At 40.3% G+C, this 10,689-nt stretch overlaps 1 protein-coding gene across 1 annotated transcript in view; it reads left to right on the top strand.

The window, feature by feature from the left end:
• Positions 1 to 1,114: 1,114 nt before the first annotated feature.
• NECAB1 (N-terminal EF-hand calcium binding protein 1) overlaps positions 1,115 to 10,689 on the top strand; it is a 187,480-nt gene continuing 177,905 nt past the window's right edge. The window contains exon 1 of the mRNA XM_007517358.3: positions 1,115 to 1,412. Within this exon, the coding sequence (XP_007517420.1) occupies positions 1,314 to 1,412 (99 nt within the window). The 5' untranslated portion in view covers positions 1,115 to 1,313. The remainder of the gene's footprint in view (positions 1,413 to 10,689) is intronic.

The following is a 10,689-nucleotide window of genomic DNA, read 5'->3' as shown; positions in this document are numbered from 1 at the left end:
AGATGATTCTTTTTGTAGTCCTCATAGATTAATCAAACAAGCACCTAACTTAAATTCTTAAACATAGATAAGGACTGCCATCTTTTGTTGTTGCTTCAACTTGGGAAAACTTGCTGCTTCACTATCACCTGTCAATCATTGCCATATTGCAATATTGACATTTTATTCAGCCAGTAGCACTAGATTTGTGGGTGGCATCACATTTGAGCCTCTGAGTATCTTTGAGGTAAGTTCATTTTACTGTTGACAAAAAAAAGAATGTGTGACAGAAAAGAGCTCAGCGGTGCTCTGATCTCTCTATGTATAGCTCATTTAAAAAAATTTTTAAAAAAGAATGTGAAAAAGCCACACTCCTAGATTACAAGACACAGCATAAGGAAGGCAGACTTCAAACCCCTGCCTTGAGTATCCAGAGCTGAATGCTTTATTACTTCAGCTCCCCATCAGTCACTTATATCCATTAACTCATCTACCTTTGTGGATGACCTTCTGGGGAGAAAAGCCAAAGTGGGTACACTCTCTTTAGAATTCCTCTCTAGTGGGGGGGAGGTGGGGGGTAGGGGGGTTGGCGCAGCTGGTTATGCATACATATTACAGTGTGCAAGGACCCAGGTTCGAGTGTCCGGTCCCACCTTCAGGGGGAACACTTCACAAGTTGTGAAGCAGTGCTGCAAGTCTCTCTCTCTCTCTCTCTCTCTCTCTCTCTCACTTCCTTCCCTCGCAATTTCTGGCTGTGTCTATCAAATAAATAAAGATGAAAAAAATTTTCTTTCTAAATGTGCAATGTCCACCACAAGCCGGACTGGGGGTGGTGGTTCAGAGGGGCTTATCAGTTGCATTTTGGCTGCGAGAACAAATCCTCAACCCGACCCCTGTCAATTGCAACCCCCCCCTTTTAATTGCTTCCTCCCTCAAGGTGCGTGGGTGGCCGTGGGATGGACTAGGACTCCACTCTCCCCACCCCCTCATCCCCTGACATCTATCACTTGCAGGGTTGTTGAGGGTGCTAGGGTCAGAGTGTCCCCTGTCTGGCTAACTGGGCGGCATGTTGCTAAATTGCTAAGTGCACAGATGAGAGCAATCGAGGCGCCGCCAGAGGGGAGGGCGGAGCGCGAGTGTGAGCGCGTGGGAGCGTGGAGGCCGCGAGGGAGGGAGGAGCTGGCGCTGACACTCCGGGGAAGGGAGGGAGGCGCGAGCGAGTCGGGCTCCGCTTCCCCAGCCCGCGGCGGCGGCGAGCAGCAGTGCGGCCGCGCCCAAGTCCGAAGCCAGCAGCCTGAGCTCCAGCAACTGAGCTCCAGCTCCAGCTCCAGAGGATGGAGGATTCCCGGGAGACCTCGCCGTCTTCTACCAACTCCTCAGAGGAACTCAGCTCTGCCATGCAGTTGTCCAAGGGCATGTCCATCTTCCTCGACGTAAGTAGCATCTTCGCTCTTGGAGGGAGGAGGAGGTTCAACTTAGGTGCTGATCCACCAGTGCTATTTGTCTTCGGAACACCGAAGACATACACATCTTCCTTGCTCTTTTCTCTCCCTAGGAAACCCACAGGATAAATGCTTAGAGAAGCTCAACTTGTAGAAAGGGCTGTCCCACACCTAAAGCTGGGGACCCACTAGTCCTAACGCATTACAAAAGTTCAATAGCTTGGGATTCCTGAGAACTGGATTTTCAGATACAAACGTCTCTTTTCGGGTGAATAAACGGGGAGAAAGGAGGAGGAGCATTGTCCTGGACTCCTTTTTAATGCGCCCTGCCTGCAAAGCTCCAAGCTCACAGGTGTTGGAAGAGGACCCAGAGTAGTGTTAATTGGTGACCCTCGGAAAGCAATTACTTTGAAACACACTCGTTTTTTCACCCTTCCCTTCCCTTCCCTTCCCTTCCCTTCCCTTCCCTTCCCTTCCCTTCCCTTCCCTTCCCTTCCCTTCCCTTCCCTTCCCTTCCCTTCCCTTCCCTTCCCTTCCCTTCCCTTCCCTTCCCTTCCCTTCCCTTCCCCCCCTCTTTTTTTTTTACAAAGATGGCCAAGATGTCTTTATCATCATTCTTACTCAGCACCCACCTCCTATGTTTCCCGTTCCTTATTCCATGTAACCCTCCAAGTTATAACTCCTGTGATTTTCATCATGTCTAGCTTTTGACTTCTCCCTGTGGTCCTCCACTTCAGTACTGACCCCCATTCTTGGGTGGTTGTCTGACATGCTGGCTATTCTTTTCCATCCTTTTGTTGTTGTTGTTGTTGTTGTTGTTGTTTCTGTCCTCCTGATGTGGTTTTGAGCTTTATAGCAGTTTTATTTTTCATTTGGCCTAGGTCTCCCTGCTGCTGTTTCTGTTCTGTTTTTTTCACCCAGCTTGTTTATTCATTTTTCCCTCCTCCCATCCTTAGGTTTGTGCTTTACCTAGCCTTCCATTGTCTACCTCGCTTCTTCGCCAACTTATTAGTTGACATCCATGCAGTTCCCAGAGGTAGTTTCTGGACCCCTGGAGACAATTATGGTTTCACCTTGCTTATCTATGATGGAAAATGGGCAAAGGGCATTGAGAAGTGCTCTTCCCATTATCCTTCTCAAGAGTTATCACATCCTATTTAAGTGCAGATGAGGGGGCCACAGGCCAGATACTTTTATTCATGGAGCAATAAAATATGAGTAAATCTAATTGCTAGTATCATAGTACTAAAGCAGAGATAATGAAGACAAGGGGGGAAGAAGAGAGGAGCCCTCTCAATTTTATTTTGAATGGATTTTTAAATACACACACACACACACACACACACACATATATATATATATATAATATCAGAGCACTGCTCAGATCTGCCTTATAGTAGTGTCAGGAATTGGACCTGGGATCTGTGAGCTTCTGGCAAGCAAGTCTGCTATGTAAGCCGCTAGCTATCTCCCCACCCTTGAAATGTCTCATTCTTTTTTCCTCTCTCTCTGTTGTTACTAATACCTGTTATGTAAATGATAGCAGAAAGATCTTGTTTAACAATGATTGTATGTGGCTAATTTGGGGAATAAAGTTTATTCATAAGGGCTAGGGAGATAGCATAATGGTGATGTAAAAAGATATTCATGCCTGGGACCAGGTTCAGTCCCTAGTACCACCTTAAGCCAAAGCTGAGCAGTGAGAGGGGAGGGTTTTGAAATAGGCCTACCCAACCACCACCAACCCCCATCACTCACCATGCCCAACTTCAAGCCAAAAATTAGTTCTGAGCTGGTAGCTCTGGATGTGTGTGGACCAGCAGGTGAGAGCTTCAGTAAAACTTTTCCTGAGGAATACTTGACCTGTAGAACATGAACTGGAGAAAAGGGTACATTGGATGACCCAAGTTTCCTTGTAGAAGGCACAGAACAGCTACTGAACAGACTGAGAGCCAATATAACCCACAAAGCTGGGAGAACATAAGATTTTGAAGCTGGAGAAAGAGCCACCTCTCAGTGAGGAACTAGCCTCTTGCAGCAGGTGTATGTCATTGAGTATGGGGGCAGTGGCTGCTAATTGTCCAGTCTGTACAGCTGGGATATTTTAATTGGAAGAAGAGCCCCTGTCACTAAGTAAGCCAAGTCTGAGACCAGTGATTGATAGAAGAGGTTCAACATTGTCTCCTAGTGATCCTTTGTCCTTAAGCAATTCCACTGGGGGATCTGGGCTTTCTGTGCTTGCATTCTTTCAACCAAAACCTAGGTGTCTGATTCCCATTCCTTCACATATTAGGACTGTGAAGTATTTTATTTATTTTTGTATCTGATTTATTTATGAACATTCAACTCTGCTTGACTTGAGTCAATGGCTGATGTTTTTTATATTAATTTTCTAAGTGGCAGATGTTACATATTATTCCTTTTAAGTCCCACCATTCTGGGCTAAAAAGTCCTTGGGCAAGTGAGCTACAAGAAGACTATACCACAGCACTCCTCAAAAGGAAATCCTCAAGGATGGAGAGAGTCAGGGCCCTGAAAATCTTTCAGTTATGGGGTAAATGGTTTCTCTATGAATCTGTGAAGTTGATACGGAGAGGTCAAGATGGCCCTACTTCCCTTTAAATCTGATCTCTATATCCCAGGAGTATCATGTGTGTCAGAGGTTGAACTTGGACTTTGTAGCCATAGGCATGAAAGTTTTTTGCATAATCATTATGCTCTCCCACCTCCCCCACTGTTTAAAAGAGCAATTAGCAAATCTTCAGGGTATTGTGGAGCTGACTAGATAGAAACAATTTAAATGGGAAGGCTTATTCCCCAAAATAAATACCATCGCCCAAGTATTAAAACTGTTATTTTTAAAAAATAAAAGAGAAAAGGTAATGAGAATCTCACTTATCATTATACATGTACATTGTCCCCAATTTCTATAAACAAACAGTAGCAGGTCCCTGTCTGAAGGAACATATATTCTATGAATAGGACACCTTGTGTTTCTTTATTTCTAGAATTTGAAAGTAAAAATATAAAACTGATTTCACATGAGAGGTATTGACATGCTTGTTTGCCTGTAAAATTCTAGTCTACAAAAAAAGAAAGAATAAAAGAAAAGAAAACCTACCATTGGATTTCATCTCAGAAAATATTTTGTTTACACTTTTTTTTTAAGCTATTTTGTCAAAATCAAGCAAGCTGGTGAAATATGTGACATGAAAAAGTATCTTTTATTTGGGGGTTCTTGAATGACTCATTCTGGATCATATCACTTTTAACAAAAATCAGATGTGAACTATAAATACATAATTTTATTTGATTAGTTTTAATATATTCCACTGGCACTACCAAGATAGTTTTTTGAACTCTATTCATTTAATACATAGGTGATAAATATTTTCTCTTTTAATGAGAAATGAAGCCGATTAGAGGCTTCGTTATCACAAATTTACAAATTTGTATGAAAATTTGAATTAATGTTTATATTCCAATGTTTCTGGAATAATACATCGTCTATGAAATGACTTACCCTGCTTTTTAGAATACTGTTAGTGACTAGACACCTTCAGCTCATTAGAAATTTTTTATATATCAGAAAATCAGATATTCACTACAACTGTAGGGCTTTGTTTCATTTTCCTAATCACCAAATTTGCAATAAATATGAAAAGATGTTTATTTATTTATTTATTTACTTATTATTGGCTAGAGACAGAGAAATTGAGAAAGGGGGAGATAGATAGGGAAAGAGGCAGAGACACACCTATAGCCCAGCTTCACCACTCATGAAGATTTCCTCATGCAGGTGGGAAACCGGAGGCTTGATTGAACCTAATTCCTTGTACACTATAATGTGTGAACTTAACCAGGTGTGCCTCTGCCTGGTCCCAAGTATGAAACAATTTTAAAGATAAATAAGAACCCATAGGATAGAAAACTGTCAAGAAGTTAAAGTCCTGTGTTTATACTATTACTGATACATCAGTTTGGTTTTTTTTTTTTACTTGAATGCATAGTTACCAGTAATCAAATTCATAAATTGATTTAGGGACTTTTTATTTTTATGTATTATATGATTTTATTTCTGAAAATACTGAAATTGTCATTTCATCATAGCCCTTCTTTTTGTCTGTTTGTCAGCAGTAGGGAGGAAATGAGCAGTCTTTCTTTTTTTTATTTAAATTTATTTCAAGGTTTTTTGTATTTTTACCAGAATACTGTTCAGCTCTGGCTTATGGTAGTGCTGGGGATTGAACCTGGAACCTTCGGTGCCTCAAGCTTGAAAGGCTTCTTGCATAATCATTGTACTATCTCCCCAATCCCATAAATCATCTTGAACATCTGTGGGTAGCTTAGGGAAGTCAGCATTGTTCCCAGGTGCAGTGTCTTTGCACAGGGCATGCTGATATGCAACAAGAAAAAGCAGAATTGGATTCAGCATTCCACACTGTGGAAGGGGCAGGGGGGTTAACAGTTAATTTCCCTCTTACACCAGTGTGCTGTCTTTGCTAGCTTGTTGCATTCTAGATAACAAAAATTAGACTTAAATTTAGAATAGTTCATGCAACATGTGAGCCTCCTTTGAGTCATTAAAACTAATCAGATCTGCTACTGTGCAAAGGGGGAAGAACAAACCTTTACCTTACTCCTCAAAGCAAGAAAAATTCCAAATGGGGTTAGCTTTAACTTCACCCACTCGATGTCACTCTGAGTTTTTCTTTTTTTTCTTTTTTTTTTTTAACTGGAAGGGCTGTGACAAGGCAGAAGTGGAACCAGGAAAGTTGCTAAAGAAAAGATAGGATTTTCCCATTGGTCCTCTCTCTCTTTCCCTAAGCAAGCATGCAGATTCATGAATACCCCAGACAGAAGGTAGAGTAGCTGAATAGTCAGGGACTTTCTGACAATGAATAATGGTTTCTCCTTGTGAAGATACTGAATTTTGAAGCCTTGTATATATTTACCTATGTGAATGGTGAGATGGACAGAAGGCTGTAAGAGCAGAAGCAATTTTCCAGCTTACAGTGGTTCTGTGACTGACTTCTGTTATAGCCACAGACCTCTCTCACCTAGCGCACAACCTATTGTAGATTGTCTGTATGAGAGAATGGCAATTAACTCTTAGCTCTGTCTACCCTAATCAGCAAGACAACATATTAGTTTTAGCATTCAGCAGAAATGGGAAATACTTGTTTTCTTTATTGTGTGTTTGAACTGTGATGCTAGGTCTGCACTAGGCAAAATGGAGAAGACGAACATGAGTTTGCTTACCTGTTTTCCGTTCAGCTTTCAGTGCCCAACTTCCCTACATCCTGCTTTATGATGACCACTGGTCCAGTAGCAAAACTACCTATCTGGTGGATGTTCAAGCCCACTCACTATGAAATACATATAAGTTCTCTCCTTCTCGATGCTACTCCATGGTCTAAGTAAGCCCTGACTTCCCTGTGTTGTCCTGGCTTCTTAGGAATCCAGTATGTCACTCAACAGTTACCTCATTATCTAATTTAAACCTGGGACATGGAAAGAAACAGGAAATATTGGCCCAGTGAAATATGACTGTGTTAAATTTGTATGCCTTCAAGATAATATTTGCATTTTAACACCTGCCTTTACTTACTTCAAATGGGAAGAAATTTTAGCCAAAGCCATCAAAGAATATCTTTGGGGGTAAGGCATGATACTTGAAAATTCTTAAACTATTGCAAAAACATATACATCATGCACATTTGACTTTAAGTTTGACCATAATATTTAAATCTATTTTTCTATGTATCTTGTGATAGCAGTCAGGAAGATTAGCCAACCCAGATTACTATGGTGATATAATGTAATAAATTTAATTGTTATCTGTAGTACATTTTCCATTAGTTTATGGACTTAGAGACAAAATTTGCAGCAAAGACAGCTCTGTTTATATTTAATTACAAAGAACTATCTTACTAACAAAAGCCTGTGTCTTAATTTCATTTCTCAGAGGCCAAATGCTGTTAAAGATTGATTTTTATGAAATGGAATGACAGAAGTTCTGGATCAAAGTCTCTCTTTTATGGTTATTCCAACTGTAGTCACTCTGAACACATCGAAAGATGTAGTAGATCTTGAAGTAGAATCAGAAAGGGGGATAATATTTCTGCAGTAGAGAGCAATAAAGCACACATAGGTAATTAAAAATTATTGCCCATGATCCACATTGCCCCCTGCCCAAGAAGTGGTGACCTACATATGAGTAACCTTGGTTACTTAACCATAACTATATACTAGAACTATATAAAATTAGCCAGTTTCTTTTCATTTGGTTTGAAGGTTACCTTTGCAAGAAGGGGCATTATTTTTGGTACTATGTATTATACTATACAGATTATATACAGTATATCAGAGTTAACTGATAGGCTGTGTTTTGTGTTTTTGCTTCTAAGCAGAGGCTTCATTCTGTCAGAGGAAGAAGCTGGTTATGATGGAGAGATAAATATTCCAAATTCCCATAAAAATTACTTCTATGATGTGAAGATGTCTATGATGTCTTACTCTGCCTTAAGCAGTTCTTCTGCAGTAATTAAATCTGTTTTAAAAAGGGGCCGGCTTCTTATGCATCAAAGTCAGGGTCACACAGCTGTTATTGGAAATTTTAATGGTGAGATTTTTTTTTAGTAATAATGTGATAAATCATATTTGTAATAATAATAATAATTAGTCTCACCCATTTTTCATCTCCATGAAAGCAACAGAAGGAAAGGGGGATAATATTTCTGTAGTAGAGAGCAATAAAGCACACATAGGTAATTAAAAATTATTGCCCATGATCCACATTGCCCCCTGCCCAAGAAGTGGTGACCTAAATATGAGTAACCTAGGTTACTTAACCATAACTATGTACTATAACTATATAAAATTAGCCAGTTTCTTTTCATTTGGTTTGAAGGTTACCTTTGCAAGAAGGGGCATTATTTTTGGTACTATGTATTATACTATACAGACTTTCATCTGTAAATAAAGGCTAAGTTAATTATTGCTAACAGAAAAAATACACATATTATTTTTTGAATAACAATTTATTACTTTCTACAGTAAAAAGCAAAAACTATCCTGAGGGGTGGCTTGGGTAAAGCCTCAAACTGTCCTCAGGATACTTTTTTTTTTTTTTTTAAGTTTGTAGCCACTACCTTTTGAGTGTTGGTTAATCCCAGGTTAAATAATACTCTGATTTACTAGTTGTCACAGTCAACTATTACACAAAGAGCAGCTTAAATAACAGATTTTTATTCTTTCTGTCCAGGAGATCAAACAAGATTCAAATGTAGCTGTGCATAGGACCATGCTTCCTCTGAAGGTTATAGAATAGATAATGGTTTCATGCCTCTCATAGATTCTGGTGATGGCTATCAGTCATTGGCATTTCTTGGCTTGCAGGAATTCTTTTCACTGCATAACTCTTAATACCTCCCTTTGTCATATGTCCTTTTACTCTGTGTCTCTATAGTTTTGAATCTCTCTCCTTAACAAAGATTGGATTTAAGGTACAATTTATTAAGACTTTACCTTAATCTGATAAGAGCAAAGACTCTACTTCTAGCCAAGATCACAGTCACAGTTATTGGGGGGTACAAATTTAAATGTAGCTCATCACATGACATATATGATACCAGAAAAGTGAACAGGAGCACCTTGCACCTGTATATTTCCAGGTTCAGTGTCAGAGAGAAAGTGTTATCTCTTTTTTTTCCTCCAGGGTTATTGCTGGGCTCGATGCCTGCGCCATGAATTCACCGCTCCTGGAGGACATTTTCCCCCCTTTTTATCCTTGTAGCCTCGTTGTGGTTATTATTATTACCATTGTTGATGTTGTTCGTTGTTGGATAGGACAGAGAGAAATGGATAGAGGAAGGGAAGACAGAGGGGGAAAGAAAGATAGACACCTGCAGACCTGCTTCACCGCTAGTGAAGCGACTCCCCTGCAGGTGGTGAGCTGGAGGCTGGAACCAGGACCCTTATGCCGGTCTTTGTGCTTTGCGCCACGTGCGCTTAACCCACTGAGCCAACGCCTGACCCCCAAGTGTTATCTCTTGACACCCCAAGAAAAACTTCAGTCTAGCATTCACTGACTTTACTGAGATCATTCCTCAGTAGTCACTGTGGCTATGGAGGTGTGACACCTTGTTTGCCAGCTTCTACTGCTCTGTCAAACCTTGGAGCATATGCACTGAGTGGAAGAAAGATTGTTTACCTGGAAGAAAACAGGAAATATTTGTCAAACATCTGCATGGCCCAACAGTTCTTATCCATCAAAGACAGTTAAAAATAAGTCAAACATTAGACAAGAAACTTATCAAGTTTATAAGACAAAAACATTGACAGGATACTTTATGATCTATGCGTAAATGTCTTCAAAGATTCAAATCAAATAGCATAGAAAACAAAGTAAAAAATTAATCGTTGAGATTACATCAAACTGAAAAGCTTCTGCACAGCAAAGGGTATCATCAAACTATCAGAAAGACACCCTACAGTGTGGGAGAAGATCTTTACACAACCTACTGGAGATAAGCACTGTGAATAAGAACTAGATAATGCATGATATTAATAAGGACTAATAACCATATGATAAGGAATAATAACCAAAGTAAATAAAGAAATCAGTTAACATAGGATCAAAAAGAAACCTCCATTTGGAAGTGGGGAAAAGGGGGCACACCTGGTTGTGCATACATGTTACAATGTGCAAGGACCTGGGTTCGAGCCCCCGCTCCCCCACCTGCAGGGGGAATGCTTTGCAAGTGGTAAAGCAGTGCTGCAGGTGTCTCTCTGTCTCCTCCCCCCTTCCATCTCGATTTCTGGCTGTCACTATCTAATAAATAAATAAGAGAATAAAAAATTTAAAAGAAAATGGGGCAAGGATATGGACAGAATCTTTAGAGTGGAAGAGATCAAGGGGATCAACAGATACATGAGAAACTGCTCAAAGTCATTGATTATCAGAAATGCAAATAAAAACTAGGAGATAGCACTTTACATCTGTGAGAAAGTCATACACTAGAAAGGACAGTGAGGACACATGTTAGAGGGGGTGTGGGGAGAAAAGGACACTTTTGCCCTGTTGGTGGGAATGTAGATTGGTCTGACCCTTATGGAGATTTCTCAGAACAGTGGGAATGGACCCTGCCTATGGCCCAGCACTTTATCTCCTGGGGATTTAGCCAAAGGAAAAAAAAAAAAAAAACACCAGTCGGGACTGGATGGTGGTGCACCTTGCTGAGTGCACATGCTAAGTGTACAAGGA

Source organism: Erinaceus europaeus, chromosome 1, assembly GCF_950295315.1.
Source record: "Erinaceus europaeus chromosome 1, mEriEur2.1, whole genome shotgun sequence".
NCBI classification, from domain to species: domain Eukaryota; kingdom Metazoa; phylum Chordata; class Mammalia; order Eulipotyphla; family Erinaceidae; genus Erinaceus; species Erinaceus europaeus.
Note: the sequence above shows the minus strand (reverse complement) of the source record. Positions and strands in the feature narration are given on the sequence as shown.